This window comes from Ciconia boyciana, chromosome 1, assembly GCF_034638445.1.
Source record: "Ciconia boyciana chromosome 1, ASM3463844v1, whole genome shotgun sequence".
NCBI classification, from domain to species: Eukaryota; Metazoa; Chordata; class Aves; order Ciconiiformes; family Ciconiidae; genus Ciconia; species Ciconia boyciana.
The window spans coordinates 118,091,047-118,111,551 of record NC_132934.1 but is presented as its reverse complement, the minus strand read 5'-3'; the positions used below and the strand labels follow the sequence as shown (position 1 = coordinate 118,111,551).

General features: G+C 37.6%; 1 protein-coding gene across 2 annotated transcripts in view; it reads left to right on the top strand.

Annotated features, from left to right (window-relative positions):
- Positions 1–18,909, top strand: part of RCAN1 (regulator of calcineurin 1) — a 42,305-nt gene extending 23,396 nt beyond the window's left edge. Inside the window, exons 1-4 of one of the 2 annotated variants that reach the window (XM_072846175.1) lie at positions 9,439–9,608; positions 11,728–11,901; positions 12,906–13,065; positions 15,754–18,909. In XM_072846175.1, the coding sequence (XP_072702276.1) occupies positions 9,522–9,608; positions 11,728–11,901; positions 12,906–13,065; positions 15,754–15,917 (585 nt within the window). In that variant the 5' untranslated portion in view covers positions 9,439–9,521 and the 3' untranslated portion in view covers positions 15,918–18,909. Of the gene's footprint in view, positions 1–9,438; positions 9,609–11,727; positions 11,902–12,905; positions 13,066–15,753 lie in introns of those variants that run through there. The other variant, XM_072846167.1, reaches the window with a different exon arrangement.
- Positions 18,910–20,505: the final 1,596 nt, after the last annotated feature.

Genomic DNA, 20,505 nt, shown 5'->3' with positions numbered 1-20,505 from the left:
GTGAATACTGCTGTATCCTTCCCTACTTACTACTATTTTGTTTAACTAGCCATGGTGAACTGATTTGATTTCCCAAATGTGATCTTGGAAGATTCATTGCAGCTCAAAAGCTCTGGTTCTGTTTGAGTACAATCAGATAGGAATGACTGGGTTTTGGTTTCCACCATCAGATGTCACTTCTTTTGAAATTTTTGCTTAACATGTTATAGACATGTCATATTGCAATGCACTCTGTGGAATCTAGGAGTAGAGGTAATGGTGCAAGTCATACCAAAACACAGGTTGGTGGCATGCTGCTAGCAGCCTCCAAAATCATCACTAGAAATAACAATTGGCTTCAGAGTTTTCTTGCATTAAAGAACTTTGGAACTCCTTGTCTAACCAGTTGATCTGAAATACTCATGAGAGATCCTTGGCCATAGGTGTGGAAACCACTAAAATACTATCTGACTGTTTCAGAACAGATTTGAAAACAAAACCTTGGTTGCTCAAAGAAAATGTACTTAGGCTTCTTAAATTGGTTTATCTGAAGCTTTAATATGCAATGATTCATGCTTTATAAAGGTAACTCTTGATTTAGATGTTGAGTAGGGAATAAAGATAAGCTGACACAGATTCATTCCTTCTGCTTTTTCTCCTCTGTACTGACCTTTTACCATTATCTCCTTCATTATCTGGAATGTACAAAGTGAGATAAAAATATCTTGACTTTTTTTTTTTATTTTCAGAAAAGTTTCAATGGATATGGAAGCATACTGAACCAAAAATGCCACCTGCCTTTTAATCCTGCTGTGTGTGTGTTTCTTAAAGCCAGGGAGACAGACAAATATTTTTTCCTCAAGCAATAATCAAAAAAGTAGGATGCTGACATCAAGCTTTTAATCTAACTAACATATTATAAAATACATATATTTAGCAGCTGTAGTCTTTAATATTTGTATCTGGATCGTAACCCTGCCCAATCATCTCAAAATTTATTTTTTAATAACTCCTGTTTTGTAAAATCTATCGTGTCTTCATCACTGTACTTATACGCATATATATTGAAACAGATCACAGCTTATTGGCTTGGGTTTTTTAAATCATAAACCAAATTTAGGTTCAATGTTCTGTTAGCATTTTTAATTTGTTGTGGATGCTGCTTCTAGCTCTAGGGTGGAAGGCAGGAGTTTTGAAAGTGTGTGCTTGCTACTGGAACATCTGGATATTGGGGAGCTTTGACCACACTGGCTTCAATTTGATAGAGTTTGAATAAAATACTTTTAAGTTGTGGGACTGGATTGTGACACACTGCTGGATCACTCACGGGCATCTTTTTGCCACTTACCACAAGAGATATTTGGGGAACTTGGTTCCTGTGTCTTCACTCCACATCCTTTCTTGTAAGCTGTCATGACGTGATTGTCTTGATGCAAGAACTTCCATTCCTCATCAGTTTTTGTTTTGGCTGCTGAAGATAGTTCTATTTATGTCACTGTCAATGTTTAGATATATCTAGGTTAACACTAAAGGCCCATTCCTCTGAAATTTGGTCCCTGTTTAGTCTTCAAACATGGTATCTTTTAGATACCAGTGTACAAGCCCAGCACCAATGTTTCCTCCATGCCCCTTAGCTCACCCTAATGCATGGGTGATGTGCAGAGGCAGCATCAGAGTGCAGCGCTCCAGCTGTGGTAAGTGTCAGAATATGTATGACGTGCTTAAAGAATGCATGAATCCAACTCTAAGCATGTGCCCTATCCCCTGGACCTCTCCCTCTGCTGAATCTAACTTATAAATAACTTTACAGCTGTTCCCTCTTTACAAAACAAAGTGTTCATCTTCAGAAGGTGCCCCCTCACTCAAGAAATAATTATCTGAAGGGCTGTTTTTGTTTTACTAGCTAATGTGTGTAGTATGTCCCTTCTTTCTTTCTTAAATTGTTTTGTCTTGCAAATCCACGGATCTGTTAATTACTGTCTAGATTTTTTTTCCCATGCTGGTATTCAAATAAATAACCTTGAAAAGGTCAGACTGCTGATGATTTTTTCCTAGTTATAGTGGTAGGAAGAATACCTCATGCTTCCTTTATTTCATAGTTACACAGTGCTTATGAGATATTACTTTATATCTTGGGGGGTGCGGGAACTTTTTTTTAACAAATAACTTCCTTCAATTCTGCTGTAAATAGTTTACAGATGCTTTTTCTATAGTATGCAAAAATGGCCTATTAACACACTTTGGTTTAAAAGCCCTTGCTCTTTTTTAGATCATAATAAATATAGATGATCTTTGGAGAATTTTCCTCTCTTTCCCCTTTTTTAATCTCCACTCTGAGGAAAGGATTTATATAGATATGTATATTTATAGAAGCCTTCAACAAGTTTAAGTTAGAAGAGTTGTTTAAGGATTTCCTGCCCTTCCCTTTCCATAGTTAGCCTTTTCTAGTGTGGCATGTGCACCGCTTCCGTGATGAGTTATAGACTGTACTATTGTCCCTGTTGCCTTTTCTTTCCCCTTTCCGCCTTAAATAGAAGTGAATAATCAACACTGCAACTGCATCCAGCCATGGGAATGATCTTGCTTACATTTGTCTCGGTTAAAGATTATAATCTTGGTCTTTGGCTTTTTATTTTGTGGATTTACTTTTTTTTTCTTGCAGTCCCCCCACCCCCCTGCCCTCAACATATAATGGATTGAACTCTAATATTGCTGGACAGTCTTTTTCAGGTATTTTCATACACTTTTAAGAAGCATCTTATCTTCTTGGAAGTTGTTTTGATTATTTGAAACCAAATTCCCTCTCTGTGGTGGGGGTGTGGGGAACATTTATGATTGACCTTGCAAGAACTTTCTCCTTCCCTTTTTCAGTCCGCCTACCCAATTACTGCAAAAAGACTTGGTGTTTCATGATATGCTCTTTCTACTGTAAATATATTACCTGTAGATAATTTTGTAATTAAAGTGATTCAGTTAATGAATTTAAACAGAAATACAGGAGAAATAGGTACAGTTTTTTGAAAAACTTGTTTTGATTGGCATTTATCCTTCTATAATTTTAGGTATATAAAGGTATTTGAGTCTTGGGTCTTAAGCATGTGTGCCATCTTAGTAAAGGTGCAGAATCTTCATAGCTTTTCTTCTTGCTTTTACATGTTTTGCCTAACATCTTAGAAAATGGTCACTCATTCCTCTGCTCTGTTTTCTGTTTGGAAGAGGAAAAGGTTTTCCTGGAACAGCTAAAAGTCTAAAACAGAGGTGGCACCCACCCCAGATGCGTGGCCTTTAGTTTTTATTGTCGACTGAGTCTAGCTATGTCTATCTGCAAAAGTATCTACGCTAACATACGACGTATGCTAGTGATAATTGTGCTGAATTAGTGCTCTGATAAATGTTGCTGACAAGTATTCAAGCTTTATTTCTGAAAAGTTGCTTTTTAGATATGAAAGTATTGTCCAATAATTCAGAGTTTTATAGCCATTAAATAGTTTTTTCAAATGGCACTCCTATATAGTACTTGACATAACTTGATGTAGTACAGACAGGCTTTTCTTTTGTGTGCGCTATTGTATGGAATCAGATGCTTAATTTTGTTAAAACTGCACAAATTTTTGTCTCTTTTTATGACTGGAAATTCAGTGATTAAAATACTTGTAAGCATATGAAATAGTGAATGGTCATGTGTTTGCTGTTCCACATTATAAACAAAGTTAATGAGAGGAGCTGATGATGACAGTCTTAACTCCATGCTTCGTGCCCCTTTTTCCATTTTGTCATTGTGTGGGTGTTACCTTGACTTAATACACTGCACGTAGCTCTGTGTAATTTGTAAAACCAGTTTGTGTACTTGTATTGCTGTGCTCTGTGTGATTTCTTTACTGTAAATAAATTTGCAGATATTATTCATGCAGTTTATTCTGTAATACTGAAGATGACTTTTTGCTTGTTAAAAAGGTGTTTTGTTGCAGATTATTTCTCTGCTGATGTACTAACTCAGTGTATATACTTACTTAACTTGAAATATCTTTCTGATGATCTGATGAATGTGTAGAATATAACCGAGTACGCAACTTTGAAAAACTTAAGGTTTTTCATAACCACAAAACAGAAGAAACTGTCCATTAACATTTTCAGTTGTATGATAATTCAGACTCCCTTCTCCCTGTGTTTCTGATCTGGGTTTGCCTGGCATGGGAGAAATTTGTACAGCTAAGTTAAGGGCTGTGTATAGCCATTCCAGTGTTCTGGATTAGACATTGAGGTTGCTGGTTTCCCAATGCTTAGGCTGTTGTAAGGATTTTGAGGAGAAGTATACTCAAGTATGATTGGTCTGCCAGTTAATTTTACTTCATAACAAATCCTGTCAGACTTGCAAAAGGAAATCACGTCCAGGTTTCCTTTCAGTTGTCTTTGTTTTGGGGGGAAATTTTTGTTTGGGGCGGAGGGGGGTGGATTCATTTTTGGCTAGTAAAATGAGACTAAGAACTGTGCAGACATTTTAAGGCAAGTGACTTAACTGACTGCCCTCACTCCTGGCTCTTTGGTTGAGCCAGCTGGCATCGATGTGACTTCTCTTGCTCATTAAGTAAGTTTCAAAACAAAACAAACCCCACAACACAAGCCTCCACATAAAAACAATCCACTTGAATCCCAAGGGCAGGGAAAAGAAGGTTTTCCAAAGATGGAGAATGTTACTGTTTCCTGACAGCAGTGTTAGTTTGCAGAGCACCCTTAAAAGCAGTAGAGAAAAATACATGGTCAAGGACATTTGTATGTTAAACTTCCTTACTTTTTCAGTGGGTCTGAGTTCTGGGGATTTTTTGCTTTTACCTGAACGTGTGCTGAAGCCACACTCTACATGAGTGTTAAGTTCTAGAAAGGAACATTTATTAGCTTTTCCCATTCTCTCCTTCAGCATGCCTGTCCCATGCAGACACATAGCACGCCTGCTCCTGTGCTGATGGAACAGTGCAGGCTGGAAGGTTGCCTGAATTCAGGTGCGTGCTAGTGCACACAGAGCAGAGCTTACTGACCCTAGGCATGCATGGATGGATAGCTCTGGAAGCTGTTTATACTTTACTGTCTGCCCCCTCCCTCTCCCAACCACTAGGAAAATGAAACCAGTAAGTATGATTATTCATTCTAGATAACTTCAAGATGTTTATCCCTGTAGTAAGTAAGGGCTAAGGCAAGATAATTAACATGAAGACAGGAATAGAAACTATATGTTGATAGCCAAAGATCAGCAAGTATATATAGTGGGAGTTACAGGGATTACATAAAGAGCACCCTCCAAGGGCAATTGTAAAAGTCTGCCAGGGATGAGAGAAAAGAATGGACTATATTGTTCTGATTTGTAGCTCGTAGGTTATCATTTTATTACCTTACAGAGTTACCAACATATTTATTTTCATGTTAACTTTCTTCCTCGGATAGCTTTGCTAATGTAGTTATTGACAATGAACAATCATTTTGTGACTTGCCTTTTTTCTGCTTCTGTGGTCTCATTTCTTCCTCTTCTGTGCTTTACCTATTTTACTGCATGTGGAGATTAAATTATAGAACTATTTATGGCATTCAATCATTTTATGTTCCCACAATTCCATATGCTCATTTGACTCCTTATTTCTCCTTTTACCCCCAAAAGTAATAAAAAAAAGGTCTCTGTTAAATTTCTCTGCCTGGGAAGTGCTGCTAGTGGAGGATCTGACAGGGGCTATTGGTGTTAGGGAGTACTTTAGATCTTAATTGAGCATCTTGTCTGTAATTTTTAGAACTCAGCTTTTAAAACTTGAGCCCCAGAATCTGTACCTTTCAAAGGAAAGGTGAAACCTGAGAAAGCAGGGCTGACCGTGTTGTCATGTCATACCATTCTTACCAGTTTGATTTCCCTGATTATCATTGCCCAAAGTACAGCAGCATCTCGTTGCACTGATGAAGTTTGTGTTCTTTAGTATCAGACATTATTTGGTATCTGGATGACAGCATATATCTTATCTTTAAGCAGGTGAGCTCCTTGCCCTTGTTGTCTTTCTGTAGGTCACTAGAGAGTCTTGAAGACAGAAAGCAGCAAACTCTCTGAAGACAAGGGAGAAGAAAAACTGCACTCTGATAGTATCAGAACATCAAATCCAAAAGTTCTGATAGTCTTGCTGTGTTCTTGTTCCAGACAGTTCGTTAGCATGTGATTAACAAATGCTACAGGACCTGAACCCCACAGAAGAAACATTGCAACACTGTCAGGATTTTGTAATGGTGGTTTTGTAACTTTGACTCTTGGTTTCTACAGTAGATCTCAGGGTTCTCAGCATAATGCTGCGGCCTTAAATAACACTTCATAATAAAGCAGGGGTAGTGAGAATTTTTTTTTTGTTTTGAGAAAGTAAGTCTTTCTGTTTGTCTTTCAATAATTCAAGGTAGTTTAATTCACTAATTGAGACACTGTAGACTGCATTTTTGTTCTAATCAAGCATAGCAGTAATGATATTAGGCCACTTCAAAGTTATTTTTTTTTTCTTTTTTCCCCAGAATACTAGTTCTCGGTTTATTCTGTGTTGTGAATGGAGTGTAAGTATGCAAGCATCCTTTTTTGCTTGAATTGTTTCTTTGAGTGACTGGTGACACAACCATACCAAAAAATAATTATGATAATGATAAAATGGAACAGACTAGGACTGGTTTCTGTTCTTTGTCTTTTTAAACAGGCAAAGTAAAAACCTAGTGTGTATCAGTAGAAGACTCAATGTTTATTTTAAATCTGGAGAACACAGTGTGAAAAAATTTTGTGAGGTGTTAAATGTTCTCAAAAATAGTTGGTTTGTTTACAGCTAACACAGTAATACAGCAGGCTATAGTCCTGGTTTAGATGACAAAGTTATATTTGAAGGATGGCTGTGGTAAGACTTGCAAAGTCATTTTCCTTGGGTCTCAGTAATGTGTAGGTGGCCTTGAGGATAGCAATGAGAGGTATTTTTAATGTCTTGCTCTTCATGGGATCTGGGCATAAAAATGTAAGTCTAGAGTTACAAAGAGATGCAAGTGCCTAGGACCTATCTCTCCTACTTTAAGCTGTGAAGCCCAAAATAGGGCTTTTGAAGAATTTTACAATCACTGGACTGCTAGGAAGCTTTGACATGCTTAGCTATATAAAGGTCTGCAGCTAGGTTGCCAAAGGCTTCGTTCTGTTGAGCAGCTCAGACTGCCTCCTGTGTAGGCCCTATGAGGCTCTTCAAAAGAAATATTCTTTCCACCTGTCACCCACAGAGATGCTGCAGTCACCTCGGTAGCCTCGGAGTATGGCAAATGACTCTGTCTCAGTAGCAGGTTAAAGGGGGGGGACCTTCTTTACTTTCTTATCAGTAGCTATAGCATTCACCTAGGATGTGGAAAGCCTGTTTTCCTTTTATGCGCAGGTGATTCATGGCCATATTTTCCAGATGAGCATCCTGACTGCTGGTCTACAGAGTTATGCTTGGTGCTTCCACTTCTGAAGTCTTTAAGGCACTTGACGACCTAATTCCAGGGCAAGGGCAGGATTCAAGACATACTCGGCATGATTTTCTGTGTGAGCTCAGGTGGTTCACTGCTTGGCATGATGGCTGTTTATGAATCCTCTCCTTAAGTATCTGTGTTTCTGGGTCCAGGTCGTGAGCTTGGGAACTCAGACCTGTTCTCAACTGTATGTGTGCCCGGTCCAGACCTCGGCAGTGTTGAGTGGCTGGATAGCCACTGCATCCCATCTTCCTGGGAGCCCAGGGAGAGGAAGGGAGCTGCTGTTTCTTCCTGTCTTCCTGTCCTTCAGGCACCCAGTATGTTAGGTGCTCCTGAAGCACTGGAGGCTTGTTACCTATTACTTTCTTTCAGGGTTGAGTTTAATCTCACTGACAGCATCTGCACCAGTCATTGAGTTGTCCTTCAGAGCACCTTCTCTTTTCCTGAGCTGAGCTTATTTTTAAGCAAGGGCTTCTAAGGAAAGGTGCTAGGAAGTTGGTCTGAGCAGTCTTTCACGCTAAGGTAACTTTTACGCTAAGGTAACTTTACAATAGCGGAGAGTTTGACTACTAAATGGGGATTTTAGCCTGTGGCACAATAAGCATCCTTAACTTTAAGCTAGTAAGTAAAGTCCATGGAAATAGAGAAGGCTATTCATGTGAATATTTACACATGATTAAATATTTATGAAATGAGGTTTTAAACTTATGACTGTCTATTGTTTGCAACTATCTCATAAAACTTGATGCTTCTGTCATAGCCCCATGTTGTAGTAAAATGAACTAAATGCACTTACGATTTTTACTTCATTGTAAATTTTGATCTGAAGCTGCATAGGAGAGTTCCAAATAGCTTGTAAAAGTTTCAGCTTAAACTTAATGAATTACTTTAAATGTTAATGATTTTTTTAAAATGGTTCTTAATTTAAAAAAAAAAAAAAAAACAAAACACAACACAAAAGCAAAACCAAAAAAACTCACTCCAAAACCCAACAACAAAAAAACCCACCCCCACCTCCCCCCCCCCTCCAAAAAAAACCCCAAACAACAAAAAAAACCCACAAAAAAACCCAAAACCCAACTTGTGTCCTGTGCTACATTTTGGGAAGTGTTCTGAAACTGGGATACAAATAAACCAGAAAATGTCAGAAATGTAGGTTTCATACCTCTTCACTGTCATCGGTAGTTCAGGTTGTCTCTTAAAACCCTGCCAGCAGATTTCTGATGAAGCTCCTGTTAAAAAACAAAAAAACCCCAACAACAACAGAAAAAACCCAAAACAAACAAAGAAACCCACAACAACAAAAAACCCACCAACCCCCAATCATCCCAAACCAAAAAACCTCAACAGTTTGAGGCTTGGAATGAGTTTTTAATAAAGTCAGAATGGTAATTAGTCCATGTAGTTGCTTTGAAGAAAGCTTCAAAATGAATTCTCACTGTAATGGGGGGAAAATGTATTTTCCCAAATCAGTTCCTCCTAATCTCTAAATTTCAGTCCGTGTATTTTTTCCACAAAATTACCAAAAGCTATTGACCTGAGGGATTTGTTTTCCGTTCTGAAGTCTTGAAATTTTCCTCCTGGCTAATTACAGCCTATTACTCTAGACTTTGGTCCTTTAGCAGTAACATTTTCCATCTTAAGATGGGTTGTCCCATTCCAGTGAAGAGCATGTTGTCTGAGCACTGAATGGAATTACTACCAGTGGAAACTATGCTGCAAGAGGCTCGATAAAGCAGCTGCTGTGCAAACCTCAGCTGTTTTTTCCATCTTCCCGAGCACTGGTAATTAGCATAGGGAAGCTGACTAATGTGCTGACGTCACCTCTTTCCAGTCGCAGCTTACATTTTGTTCCTGACTGCCTCAAAGCATGCAGGACTTTGTTCAGGAATTCGCTGTCACATACAGGATGCTCTGAAACCTTTCTCTCTTTTTTTTTTTTTGAGGGGCTGGACTTGTTTCCCTTATAAACGCTGCCTGCAGGACCAACGGCTTCCTTAAAGGTCATTGGTTTCTGCGGAACAGCAAGTATTGCTTTGGCAAAGCACAAAATGCATTTTAGAAATTTTAACTACAGTTTTAGTTCTCTGATTGCCTGTGTGGCAGATAGTGATGTCTTCAATCAAGCAGAAACAAGGGTATGCTTTATCTTTTGTGTTTTATTTCTGTGAACTACTGGAATACTAGCGTATGTAGGTGCTGTTTCAAATTGTTTAAAATAGGGGTGCCTTGATAGCTTTTTGACTTGTAAAACTATTTCAGTTTGATGTAAGGGTCTTGAGTCTTACAAGTCTGTGACAGTATGCTCTGATATGAATGACTCTTAACTCTGGAAATTATTAGATCTTAAGCTATGTGGTTTTGAAAATGATCAGAAGTTTACCTCCAGACTTCCCTGACTGTCCGTATAGTGTATTCTTCACTTGTATATGCATTTTCAGCAAATGTTTAGACTATAATTTTGGTAGTAAGATTCACATGATTTATAGTACACTTTATACTTTTAATGGGATTTTTTTTTTGGCTGGTGCTGTAGTTAAGAGCATAATGCTAAAACTGTAAGAAGTCCTCTTGGCTTTATATTTAACTGATTAGAATTAATATAATTTAAGTAATCCAGTCCTGATACAGTGAATTGTTGACTGCTAAGGTACCTTAAGGACAAAAATAACATTTTGTTTAGTGTCTTATTGCTAGCATGACATTTATGACCTCTATAATCATACACATTTTAAAAATACTATATATATTGCACGAATCTTGCAGGTACTCTCTGAGTTTAAATGTTGAATGTGAACTTCGAAATGCAATTTAGCGTGGTTTGGCTTACTCTTCATGGATGCATCCAGCTCTCTCCAGAATACGGGAGGCTAACAAATATAGGCTTTGTGTGCAGAGGGTCTTGATCTTGTTTCAGAGCTCATTTTGAAGAAGCTTAAGTGTGGCTCAGCAAGAAGCAGGATAGCTCTGATTTTAAAATATCTTTGAAATATAGTGGTTCTGTACACAGCTGTGGCGAGTTTGTGAAACAGAGCTTTTCAGGAAGGGAAATGAAATTTTGAAGTAATCGCTGCCTTCTTATGTAATCTTTGTTGCTTTTTTCTACTAATTCAAAATGTAACAGTAAAAAAAATGAGGCAATGTGACTTTACATACTTGTTTATTTTGGCTTTGTATTGAACTTCTAGTAAGCTTTTATGAAGAGAAAATATCTGAAAGTATCGGAAATCTCAATGCTTGATCTATTGCCATCACTGAAATAAAGCCTGTGACTGCTCAATGTGAGCCTGAAACACTTTGCAAGAGCATGGCAGCTTCAGAACCTCCTGCTTCTTTCTTCTGCTTTGGTCTGGCATCCTCAAGTAAGAGTGGAAGCACTCTTCATGTAAACGATATGAAAAATAGCCGTCAGGTTTGCATAGATGCCCTAGGAGCACAAATCCGAAGTGCAAAAAGGAGATAGCCAGCTGTTGGCAAAGGTGCTTCAGTCTTCTCAGGCAGATAGGACAGCAAAGTAACTCAGCTGCAGATCTATGAAGGTATGAGGTTTTGGTCCAGTTCCTACTCTTACCACACAGTCAAAACGGAAAGTGTGTCAAAGGCCCTTCAGGAGCTGTATGGTTAGTACTTGAGATTTTTTAGGAAAGATAGTGGGACCCTTTTTAGAATTCTGTTCCAGAAATAGAAGAGGCTATTAAACTAGAGTTCAGTAATAATAGTTCATTTTCCTAAATGAAAGTAGCAGCTATTAAAACAGGAGATGTTCATGAACTTTATTATGCATGCTGAGTCACTGAAGAAAATTACATTTAGCTTGCAAATAGGCTTTTTTCATTTTTCTCTATTAAAACTGTTGTGTTGGTTTCCTTGAAAATTGCACACTTAGACAAAGGCATGCTTGGCAGACTTTTTTCAAGGCCTTTGGATATTAATTTTATAAGACAAGCATTTATTTTCAATATCTTACCAATACTACTATTTCTATTATGTCACTAAATCAGAATATCATGTCCAACACTTAATAATGATAACACTTTTTAATAAGGAAGAAAAAAGCTGCTGTAGAGAAAACAAGTCATAGGTTAGAAAAAATCATTATAAAAAGAGAGAAGAAGAAAACTGAATCTAAGCTGTTATACATCAATATTCAAGAGTGGTAGTATGCCCCTACTAGTAACTGCAATTCATTTCTGTATTTCTTTAGAGAAAATGTGGAGTGTTGCACATTCACTTTCTTCTCTGGTCCTTTCTTTTCAGGCCAAATTTGAATCGCTGTTTAGAACATACGACAGAGATATCACCTTTCAGTATTTTAAGAGCTTCAAAAGAGTACGAATAAATTTCAGTAACCCTTTATCTGCAGCAAATGCTAGAATCCAGTTGCACAAGACAGAGTTCCTTGGAAAGGAAATAAAACTGTATTTTGCTCAGGTAAGTCTTTCTGTGATTATCCTTACAAGGTACTAAAGCATAACTTCCTTGTGATAAGCTTCCACAGGTCTTCAGTCATGCTAATGAACACTTAATTTTTTTCAGTTTGATTAGAGAATCACAGGTTGTTCCAAAGCTACAAGTATTTGGAGGCTGTTGCATATTTTGCATTTATGTCTCCCTCTGTGTTGTTTTGATAACCTTGGGGAAAGGGAGTAGATGCTAGTAATCAGCACAGTCAAAGATAGAGTTTAACAGGGTGGGGGAAGCCAAGTGTGCACTGCCAACAGTACACACGCATGCACATGTGTGCTCAAGTAGTATCTGAGGGAATCCGAAGTGTAGAGCTGCATGTTCAGGACTCTACCTGTTGATCCTGCTCTTACTCCTGCAAATCATTTGTTTAGCACACATTTGTACTTGGAGATTGCCATCAGTGCAGCTCTATAGCTGGCTAGTGTCTGCTGCTAAAGATGTGAAACTCTCAGGTTCTGGTAATCTGGGTGCTTTTTCGTAGCTGCTGTGTATTTTCCTCCGTAAATTTAATGGGAAAATTAATCTATGTGTGTCTGTTTCAGATGTCCCTAGGGACAGTCCTGAAGGAGCCAGTTTATTTATATACCTTCTAGAATTCTCACCACTCTCACTTTGTGGTAATGAGTTTCAACACCATTTGTCATTAGGCCTTAAAGCCCATATCCAGCTTCCTCCTACTTCAGTATTTTAAGGACAGATATTTGCTGGTGAAATTTTTGTAAAACTCCATAATGAGAAGATGCGGATGTGCATATTTCATTGCATGTTTCATCAGAGTTAATGAATGTGGTGGCTTGTCTGTATTTTGTATACTGGGTCTTTCATGTAGCTCTCTTCAGTAATATAGTTACATGCTGCCACCTTGAGTGCCTGTTACAGCATAACATCTATCCAAACCTTAAAATTCCTCATGAATGATGGATTCATTGATAATAGTGAAACAGCTTTGGCTTTTATGCTTTTTTCAGACTTTGCACATTGGAAGCTCACATTTGGCGCCACCAAATCCCGACAAACAGTTTCTGATTTCACCTCCTGCCTCTCCACCTGTTGATTGGAAGCAAGTGGAAGATGCTACTCCAGTCATTAACTATGACCTTTTATATGCTATCTCCAAGTTAGGACCAGGTAAGGAGCAGTAGAAACACTAGCATTTTGGTTGAGTAAAACACCTTTTAAACTTTCTGAATTTCTAGAACTCTTAAATGAATTACTATCTACCAATTAAATTTGTAATATCAGAAAAAGTATTAGTAAAGGGTAATTTCTTACACACATAGTAATCCCACAGGATCACTTGGGGGGCCCAGACCTCCACAGTGTGATCTGTTTTGTGATTTCTAGAGAGCATGAATGTTGCTTCAATAATATATTAGCTTGTTCATCAGAATTGTCAAGAAGCAGCTTCCTAAAAATGAAGAGGCAATTGTGTAGTTAAATACATTTTGAAGGGATGGGAAGTTCTGTTCCAGACTAAGACAATGAACCAGTTAACAGCTGTGTAGCTGTGTGCTAGAATTACCTCTGCATCTGTAGTAGTGTATGTGTAGGAGGGAAACTATCAGTATCAACCTAACTTTCTTTTGGAGTTAAGAGGGAGAAACTTCTGCCACTCCCCTCTCCTCCTAATTTTCATCTGCTGCAATTTATTCATTTTTTGGAAACTTTGGGATAGCTTCACCCTGGAAAGGGGAAAAGTTTATATCAGGTTCCTCTTTTTTTCCCCACTGTCCAAACTAAAGGAGATATTAAGAATGTACACTTACCCCTTATTTCTAGTGCTATCCCGTAAGTTGCTTGTCATTTCAGCTAACCATGCTGTGTAGACTGTTTATAGGTCTATTCTTGAAAAATAGATAGCACCACAGATAGGAGAAACAGTTCTACCTGTTATTTGTGTTTTAAACCAAATACTACTTTCAGAGATAGATGTAAAGTTCCATTAAACGGAACTCTTATTTTAAACATGGTCCCGCTTTTCAGTGATCAATGATCACATCCCTTGCTGTCATTTTCTACCCCAGTTAAGACAACCTTCTTAATGAGAATTGGTGCAAATTATGTTTCCCAAGATCAACTCTGATTTAACTTGTTTGCAAATGTACTGTTACGTTTAGGGGAGAGAAAAAATGGCCACATTTAGTAGCAGTATCAGAGAGAATAAAAGCTGTAGTCTAAATAATTTTACTGTAGTATTTTTATATACCTGTTTACTTACCAGCTTAGGGAACACGTCTTATGTCAGTAGTAAGGGGTGGAGAAGAGGGTAGGGCAGAACTTTTAGCTTCTCATGCATCAGCTTTCTATGTATTAGTTTATGGTTGACTGTATGCTGGTGATATCCGAAGATTCTAGTGAAAGTAATGTGCATCTCACAAATGACTAGGGAATCTTCTTACCTGTGAAAAATCAGCCCTTTGCCGTTTGTGGAGGGACAAAAATCTAGCTTATGCTGGCATAAAAATTGGGGTAGATTATTGCCAGTTTTTAATAAAAACCGTATTTTAAATGGTGTGTGAATTATAATGGCAAGAACAATTTATAGGAAAGATATTAACAGTTAGAAGTGGAGATATAAAATGCTGCCACAAATCATTTGTTTATCCAAAAATATGTAAACTAAGCAGATGAGCCTGCATCTAGGTCTTTAAAACCATCCATCAAAAATACTGCTGACATACTAAATGTTTTTATCAAAGATTTTATTTTCCTGACATCAGTTTTTGAAACAGAAGTCCCATAAGACTATGCTTGTCAGAATAAAAGTTGGTTTTGATGAAACATGTGGAATAAATAAATAAATAACATTACAGCTTACTGATTTTATGAAAGTTCAGAGCTTGCTCCATGGGTGCTGCTTTCTATACTACAAGCTTTCCTTTTAAGTTTTAACAATACCAAAAAGAAACCCATAGGTCTTTAAAATAAATCCTTAGAGGCTTACTAAGCAGTAAAAGTTGGTCCTTTTTCCCCTGAAAGTTCTGTTATTGAGATGCCCTGCAGTAAGCTCATTGGCAGGTCTGTGATCCCTTTTCCCATGAGATTTTCTTCATATATATTGTGCATGTTGAGAGCTATAAAGCTCTGCCTGTTGACTGTGATGTTCATTGGAACATGGAGTTAATGACTTGGTACCAAGGAGCAAGCAGGGGTTAGTCTAGCACAATGGCTCGTGTGTTTCTGAAGAACCGGAGGCAAGAGCCTTTTCCTCTATGGAACTGCTCATCAGTGGTCAATAAAACTTGTATCATAGCACTTCTTCCACACTGGCTGTATTATATCTGAGTGTTTCACATTATATATGCATGAAGCCTGCTGTCTAGCTCTGCTGCTCCTCAGAATGCCAGAACAGTGTTAGAGCACCTCTGGGTGAGCTTTCTTAACACTGAAAGCTTTTGGGGGGAAGGAAGGTCCTTTGGTTTTGCTGTCACTCGGGAAAACAAAGTCTTCCTGAATGTGGTACAGTGGATAGGTAATATTGTACGCTTTAAAATGACAAAAACCCACCAAGACGACTTATGCCTGCTCATGTAGAATGCTTTCTTGAATGCCTAGGGTAATCTATGTAAACTTGCTTTTTAAGAGAGCAGCTGAGCTATGTTGCTTTGAAAACAGAACCTAAGTACTTCTGGATGATAAGCATGACTGTTGGCAATGTACCTGCCTGCACCATCTAATGCATTGTGGCATCAGGCTTTTGTCATCAGTGTAGTACTTATACGCTTTTATGTATGCCTTTCTTTTTAGTAATTTCTGTCATACTTTTCTACAGAATGGATCCTTTTTAACCAGTTTTGCTAATATTTTAACTTTCAGGAGAAAAGTATGAGCTACATGCTGCAACTGACACTACTCCTAGTGTTGTCGTCCACGTATGTGAGAGTGACCAGGAAAACGATGTGGAAGAAGAAACGAAGAAACCCAAACCAAAAATTATTCAGACAAGAAGGCCAGATTATACTCCTACCCATTTAAGTTGAACTGCTGTTGTTTTTCCAAGGGTTACAAGTAGACATATGCAGGGGAAACATTTACTGTGGAAACAGCAGGTCACAGGTTTGGTGGCAACAGCAGCAGTTACAGTAGGAGGAATTCCAATATAAGTTTGCTCAGAAAAAATATAGGAAGTTTCATCCTTATTTTTCATGCTGTGGATTGATGGATGTCATGACTGTATTCCCAGATCACTGGGAATGAAAGATAGGCAGAAGAAGACATTTTGAGACATAACAGGACAAACTAGGTTTCTTTTTTGGGGGGTACTGTAGGCTGTTCCATTATAAAGCAACTGGGGGAAGCTTGCTTTGTTCTGACTCGCATAAATCCTCAAACTAATAGGCTAGTCATTCTGTGGAGTACATAGCGATAACAGAGGTGGTTTTAAAGATTAAACTATGGGAATTGTAAACCTTTTTCTTATAATAGATTTTGTGCATGTGTATTCTTGGTCTTCTAAAGTAACTTTGCATTATTTTCTATAGTTTCTCACATGTTTCTGGAAATCTGGGAAATTGTTTAAAGTATTTATTATCTCAGCATCCCGGACTTACTACTAGATGTGTATATACATATATATTTATATTTGTTTTTATTGGCACTCATTTTCCAGCAGGCGTACAATTTCTTCGGCACCTTATTTTGGTGCTATGTAACTTGTGCTTTTAAAATTTTAACCTTTTAAATGCCTATATAGGGTTTTATCTGGCAAAGTAATGGAAAAATGTGCAATAGGAAAGTTGTTTAAGTAAGTTGATTTTAAATTATTTAAGTTTAAATAATTTATATCTTCAATAACATTTGTTTGGTAGCTTTGACTTTCTCATTTGGAAACAAAAGTACTCTTAAATGTATAAATAAAGCTAATGTTGCACATTCACAGCAATGTAATTTTTCAGTGAAAAAAATGGTAATGGAGAGATGTGAACTCTACTCAGTATGTGGATCTGCATTGTTGTGAGCAAAGGTTTAACAGTGATGGAAAAATTGCACACAGTGTGTAGAACAGCGAAGAGAGATGGAGTGCCTTTTCCTCGTTCATTCCTGATGTGAACTGTTCTACAAGCTGCACACTTGTACCTTTTTCTACTGGCTTTGTATGTCCATAAATATAAACTTTCTTAGCTCTGCTTCCAAAATAAGCTGGTATTTAGAAATGCTTAATGCCAAGTAATGATGCATACTTAAGTAATGGGTATATGTGGGAGAAGCTTTAGGGGTTTTTATATGTTAGTGTTTAAAGACAGTAGCTCATGACATACAAATTTAGAGGAAGAAAGATGGCAGAAGTGTATTTTATTACTTGTTTTTTAAAATGGAGATCCTCACTTTGAAATAGGTTTCAGTATTTTTTTTTAAGAGATATTAACTGATATCTGCGGGAAAATATCACTAACAGTTTTAGAAAGGGGGTGTTTGAAGCTTCTCAACCTGTTTTTAGAAAACAAAGCATGGTTCTCCCTTGGTTTTGCTTTTGCCACAGTTGGTCTGAGAATGAGTTTTGTAGCTGGAGTTAATATTAAGAAATCCATTCTGTGCCATTTGAAGCAAACATTGACTTAAATGCCTAGGTTCACACCTTGTTTTTTAAATAAATAATATATATTGAAGTAAGATATCTAACGAAGCCATTCCAAGCTGTGGTGCAGTGTAAACACGGTGTTATTGAAGGCCTGTCATTATATTAAGGAAAACAGAAATTGATACCCTGTGACTACAGAGAGCAGGAATACATTGAAATTTAGTTATACCTGCAGTTATGATCTTGTTTGGTATGCCCTGTAAACTGAAACAAACACTGGTACTTGGTGTCTGTCTTGGACCTAACTCAGTGGCACTTTCTCCCTGTTAACAGTGTTAAGAAGAGCTAATGCCATGTATTGCTGGAGCCATGTTTTATGGACATGGGCGTGCATAAGGTTATTTTGTGTTACTAAGGTGTAACAATCAGCTGAATACATGTACTGCGTGTTAACACACACACAAAAAAATAAAATGGAGAGAAACTTTGTAGGTTTGCCACAGCTGCCTTTAAGCCTTTCCAAGATTTTTTCCATGTTTCTCAAATTACTGCTGGACTTAGTGTTTTGCTTCATTCAGTTTAAAATTGTTGGAATAATTCCTGTTCTGTCCTTTTTCCATCTTTCCATGATTACCAATCAAAGCATTAGTTTTGCATTAGAAACCCAGGTAGTTGCTGTTCTGTTTCCTAGCAATCCTAAGAAAGCAGCAGTGCTACCTTTCAATTCAAAAGAACAGCATGTTAAATACCAATATGGTTTTTGTCATTTTAGTACACTGACATCTGCCTAATAAGGTGGGCACTAGAAACCATGGAAGTCTTGGGATGGTTGCAGTGTGTTTCCCCTTCTGATGGTAATTGTAAACAAAGGTTGTGAGACAGTAACTTGCCTGTGTTTCTGGTTGTATAGCCTGGCTTGTGCCACCTTCTGTTATCATTACTACAGTGTGCTGCTTGCTTTTTTCTGTTTTTTCTTTTTTAATGTTCAAATGAATGCTTAGTTGGTATTTTATACAGTTGTATAGTATGGGGCATATTTAAATTAAAATATTTTGTTGTCTTCTTGTAAATGTCGTGGTATTTATGCATGAAACTAGTTGAAGATTTTGCACCAAAATCTGAACTTTAAGCTTCCAAACACTTCTGGTTTGAAAAAGGTAAGAATATCGTCCCAGGTCACATCCCTACTAATGAAATGAATTTATTCAGAGAAAAGCTTTCCAGCCTTCTGCTTCAGAGACTTGCGTGATCTCAATCAAAGTATGAGAATCTACTAATGAATAAAATATACTCCAGAACATTCCAGTTAAAATCTGATTCTTCTGTGCCTGAAGTTGATGTGCTTCCTAATGAAGGTATCAACATCTTACTGTTCTATTATAATCCCTGTGCACTCATAATATCCTTACCCGTTTTCTTCTACAACATGAATAATTCTATTTTTAAAGCTCTTGGAATATGAAAACATATCAGCATTTAAATGGCTTTACCTAGTAACTGTAAGCCTTGGTGTTGCAAAACATGTTACGCAAAAATGCATTGAAGGATTTGCTCTCGGTATGGATAGAAAACCTTTCATGGCAGAAAGGAGTTATTGATATTAAAGTTCATCATTCTCTACTTACGACTGGGAAGTATTGATGTTCGTAAGAAATTGTTCTATACACAGAAGTGGTTTGAAATAGCAAAGTGCTGCTGCTCATCAATAGCAGGCCCATCCAGGGGAATTCCTGCGTAGAGTAACAGAAATAACTTGGTCCTTAAGTGATCTAACAAAAGATAGAAGGTGAAATAGCAATTCCAACTGGGCTATCCGGCTTTACATAGAAGACCTCATTTCTTTTTCTTTTTGGAAGTATAGCTCATGTTTTATTATTTGCCCTCTGCATAAGGATAGCATACACAATCTCCATAAATCTGTAAGTGATCACTAGCATCTGTCATTTTGCAAGACTTGTTGCCAGCTTAGTGATACACATTCCTATTGTTGGATTATGCATTTGTGCATGCATTACTACATTAAGGATGTTACTTGTTACCAAGGTGAATTCAGCAACATGTAAGGCTAAAGTTTGTTTCTAATCAGGGTTTTGTTTTTCAGAGCAGCAGCAAGTGTAGCAACTTTGATATTTGAAATACTGGACAAGTGTATTAATTGTTCTTGTGCAGCCCAGACTTGTCAAAGGTGGGGGAAGGAATGAACTCCAGCAACACCCTCTCATACCATTTCAACAGTTACAGCATGGATTTTGCCCTAGGCATAATCACTTGCCTAGTCAAGTTTTGTTTTGTCACACTAGAAAGAATGTCTTGGGGAAGACAAGTTCTCTAACTTGAAATTGTGATTTGTATCTATAAAGCTTGCTTGCTCATTTTGGTATGTCCCAAACCCTCTCCCAGTTCCAAACATACAAAATGATAGCAAGGGATAGACCTTTACTCTAGGCATAGAATAAGTTCAGAAATTCACTTCCTAGGTCTTGGGTTGAGTTGTTGCACTTCTATCATCTTTGCTTTTATCCTGGCTTCCCAACGCACTCTAGAAACATTTTGCAGAAAATTATACCTGCTTAATGCTTTTACTAATTCATATTTGGATGTCTAAAAAGAAAACAAAACAACCAATAATAACACAGACAAGACATCCCCCAAGATACTGTACATTACAAAGGTGACTTGACTGATGAGTAGGTGACAGGATGGATCTGGCAGGACTGGATTTATCTTCTCTGACAAAATTTCCATTGATAAAGTAGTGACTATCACACTTGAAACTTTTTGTCACTTACCTGGTCTGTATTTATGTATCTAAAATTACAGCATCTCTGTCTTTTTTTTTTTTCCGAGTACCTGCCAATTGTGTGTTTTCTGTGGTATGCTCCATCTGAGGTATGGGAAGAAATAAAATGATGGGAGTTTAAGTATGAGAGATTGAACAGGTGGAGGAAGAGACAGAGGCTCCAAGTGGCACTTTGTCACTCCTGGCAATCGTGTCACCCATTCTGTTTTGGACTTTCTGCCTCTCAAAGACCAGCTCAAGAAGCTCCAGT